Raw genomic sequence first — 3886 nt, forward strand, 5'->3', positions numbered from 1 at the left:
GGTAGGTCTAAGGGCATCTCCATCGGCCCGGCCCAAATGGTCCTGAGCTGTCCGAAACGATTCACGCGGAGAGACGGACAGCCTGCGCACGCTTTAGTGGAGCGACGCAAACCGCACCGACTCATCCAGCGCGAACCATCGGCGCCTAAAATTTGGGAAACCGATGCGTTGGCGCGGACATCGTGCATGTTGCTGGCCCACTTGGAAGCGATCCGACGGTAGAAAGCTGAGCGGTTGCAGCGTTTGCCATCAAGGCCGTCGCTGACCACGGTGCCCATCCCCTCAACCTGTGCCAGCATTGAAACCGATGGCGCTGGAAGCTGCGCGTGCCGTCTCTACTCTTGCGTTGGCATTGATGGCACGCGGTACTTAAGCCACGCTCGCGCCCGCATCTTCTTCCCCGCTCCCACTGCTAGTCCTGCACGATCTCGTCCACGATGAAGCTAGCGAGGTGGATGAAGTAATCCGCCAATGACGACGAGGCTGGATAGGATTCTCTGCCTCGGCGGAACGCTGCGCGCGCCCGCCTCCTGCCTCGACCCCCGCAACCGCACCTCTTTGCCGGTCCACAGGTAGCGGCGGTGGTGCAGGCTCCCTCCTCCGCACCTATGGGGCCGCAACAGGTGCTACGTGCCAGTGCTGGAGGCGTAGCGTCGGTCGCCGCAGGGCGACCCCTGCCGCCACCGTGACGTCTCCCTCTCGCACAGGTGGCACCTGAACAGGGGGAGGTTCCATGTTCCGCCACCTCTGATGGACATGCAATCCTTGCGCCAGGAGATGCGTCGGCGGATCGAGCGCCTGCCACCGACGATGCAGCACGAGGTGTCCCGGCGGGAGGACTATTGGCACGCGTTCCTCGCCTGGGAGCACGAGGAGCGTCGGGTTAGGATTTCATGCCCGATAATGACCCTCCCGACAGCGAAGACGAGGTCTTCTACGACAACGACGAGGAGGACAACGAGATGGAGGACGTGCCTCCAGCCGCTGTGAAGCTGGAGACAGTCCTCCCCGACAACTACAACGAGGAGGCAGCCCTAGCCACCGCCCTGGCCGCGTCATTGGCCGACGAGGAGGCCCAATGGTCCTGGCCAGGGCTGGAGGACGTCGTCCAGCTCTAGGCCATGGTGGCGGAGCACGTAGCCTCCTTGCCGCCGCCACATGCAGCATGGGACAGCCATGAGGTTCCACCACCTCCGACATACGTGTCGCCAGCCACACCACCGCAATTCGCGCAACCGCTGCAATACGCGTCGCCGTCGCGCTACGCACAGCCAGCTGAGCTGCTTGCTTGGGCACAACAGCTCTGGACGCCACCGCCCTTCGTCGACCTCGTCTCCGACGATGAAGAAGACGACGGTGCCTGAATTAGTTTAGATTTTAGTTTAAAACCATGTAAATTATGTTTGAATCAAAGAAATTTCTATCAAATTTCTACGCGCTTTTTAAATTCATGCTATTTTATGATTTTTAAATTCATGCTATTTTATTTGGTGCTCGGGCCAATTAGCCGGCGCAGCGCTGTCCGGAAAGAGGCATCTTGTCCCCGGGGCAACCCAAATAAGTACTACTGCTACCGTCATGTTTAAATAAGTACTACTGTTCCTAATACCACCAGTCCACCACATTGAAAGATAAGTTTTTGTCCGTACTCAGTAGGAAAATGACCCGGTATGGTTCATCTTCAGTTTCATGAATTTCTGGTAGTCGTGTTGGAAATTTCATACGGGAGCACAAGCTTTGACATGACCATGACCATGACATAACTTCCTTTCTGTCTATCAATATACACGTTCTATTGATTATCACATGAAGTATTAATCCTTACACAGGTTAGCAGCTACAGTCAAATGACAATTCCACATGATTCAACAGAAAGGTGTAAACATAACAGAATATTTCGACAAGACCACAACAAACCACATGCAATGGATTCAAGAAGAAATGAATTGCAGCAGAACATACCTCAAAAGGTGACTATAATTCAATTGTTTATTTAATACGATAACGAGTGCTCAAAGCTCTTCACAATATCAGGTGCATATTGCTAGTCAACAGACAAGTGGATAATCTGCCTCGCTTCATCGTCGGTTACAACAGATAAACAGAAGCATGAAACACATGTATGTTTGCTATATTAAGAAGACCACTAGCTGGGTTCTCTCTAAATAAGAAAAAGCCATCAAGTCCCTCAAACAAAAAGCATCAAGAAAATCCAAAGTAAACTCTTCATTTTTTTTAAACAGACAGGAGGCAGCTAGATTGCGAGCTATTGACTGCTAAGAAGATCAATAGATAAAGTGAATAAGGAAGTTAAGTGTTCAGTTCAAGAAGAAAAAAAAAGTAAGGCATGAGTCGGATCGACCGGCAAACATTTGAAAAGCACACAATAAATGATTTTAGCGTGAACACATATGACAGACATGTAACAGTCGGAGCTTATTGATCATAACATTTTTATACATCAAACAAAGAAGTTAGTGGTGGACACATTTTATATAAACAGCCAGGCCTTTAAAAAGCACCACCACACTGAACAACCTTCAGATGAAAGGCCAAGTGTTCACAATATAACCATCTATTGTTGGAAAGAAGGTATGCCGAACAAGAGTTTGCTTGAGACGAAGTGGAGTAATACTAAGATATTTGGTATTGAACTTGGCGACCAACTTGCCATCGATGCCGATCTGAAGTAGCCACTCGCCCGATTCGACCAGAATGAGCACATCATTATCATCCGAAGACGAAACAACCAGATTCGAGAAGTTGCTAAGTCGAAACCGCATGGCGAGCTCTGCAACCGGCAATTCAACACGGCACTTGAAGGCCCATACCTCGCTGTCGTAGTCCCGCATCATCCAGATATCGATTATTGTCGCCGCATCATTAGAGCTGGCCATTCCAAGCATTCCGTCCATCTCAAACAGTTGAGCAGCGCCTGGAACAGTAGGAGCGCGCATCTGCCTGAACAGCTCGGATGTGCCGTCGAATACCATTAGTTGGCCGCTCGTGCCCTCCAACATCGCTTCGGACCAATGCAGGTTGCCACGACAAAGGACGGAGACGAACCGATGAATCAGTTCCTTCTCCTCCTGCCGCCCGATGTACCTCGGCGGCTGGCGGGAGCCCACCGCGTAAACATAGCAGGCATCTTGAACGCCCACGGCAGGGTACAGCAGTAGCCGGTACTCGCCGGTAGGAGGGTGCGGGTACATCCCCGCAAGTCTGAAGCCATGAAGCAACGGCAGAGGAGCATGCTGACGAGTGGCCGGGTTGCAGATGGAGAAACACGGGTCACCGAAAGTGGAGAGGATGATAAGACCGTCGCAGGACGCCTCCAGCTGCATGCAGTTGTCGCCGGTGCCAAGCCGGGCGACGGGACGGAGCTGATCGGCGGCGGCGACCCCGGCCCGGTGGTCCAAAGGCACGATGTCGAGGGAACGGCTGCTGGCGTCGCTGACGTCGTACGTGTAGAGGAGGGAGAGCGCGGGCTGGTGGCCGTGGTGGGCGAGGAGGAAGTCGCGAGAGGAGGTGGCGCGGCGCCAGGAGCGGCAGACGGTGCGGCAGCGGAGGAGAGCCTTGGGTGGCAGGCGGACGAGGATCTCCCACATGACGATCTCGGCCGGGAGGCCGCGGTGGTGAGGCGCCTCGCCTGCTGTTGCGGCCTCCGCCATGGCCGCCGGCTGGGAGGAGCAAAAGCGTGGAGGACTGGTGACGGCGGAAGGTTAAGGTCTTTTGACGAGAATTGCAATGGACTGAACTGGGCTGGGCTAGGCTAAGAGCATCTCCGGCCGTTGGGCTGCCTAGGCCAAAATCCGGCGCTATTTAGCGCCAGATTGAACGAAAAATTTGGTCTGAAGAGGCCCATTTTCCCAGCGGCGAGTTCAGG

The 3886-nt window shown here is 53.8% G+C and overlaps 1 protein-coding gene across 1 annotated transcript; it reads right to left on the reverse strand.

Moving 5' to 3' along the window:
* Nucleotides 1-2540: 2540 nt before the first annotated feature.
* LOC124666382 (F-box protein At5g49610-like) lies at nucleotides 2541-3671 on the reverse strand. The gene has a single exon (XM_047203713.1). It carries the CDS (start codon nucleotides 3669-3671, stop codon nucleotides 2541-2543), a length of 1131 nt encoding a protein of 376 aa, XP_047059669.1.
* Between the last annotated feature and the right edge of the window lie 215 nt (nucleotides 3672-3886).

The sequence above is a fragment of the Lolium rigidum genome, chromosome 6 (assembly GCF_022539505.1).
Source record: "Lolium rigidum isolate FL_2022 chromosome 6, APGP_CSIRO_Lrig_0.1, whole genome shotgun sequence".
Classification (NCBI taxonomy): Eukaryota; Viridiplantae; Streptophyta; class Magnoliopsida; order Poales; family Poaceae; genus Lolium; species Lolium rigidum.

Excerpts from the sequence above, each read along its gene's own strand:
- LOC124666382 (XM_047203713.1), bottom strand. The coding sequence starts at position 3,671 with ATGGCGGAGGCCGCAACAGCAGGCGAGGCGCCTCACCACCGCGGCCTC.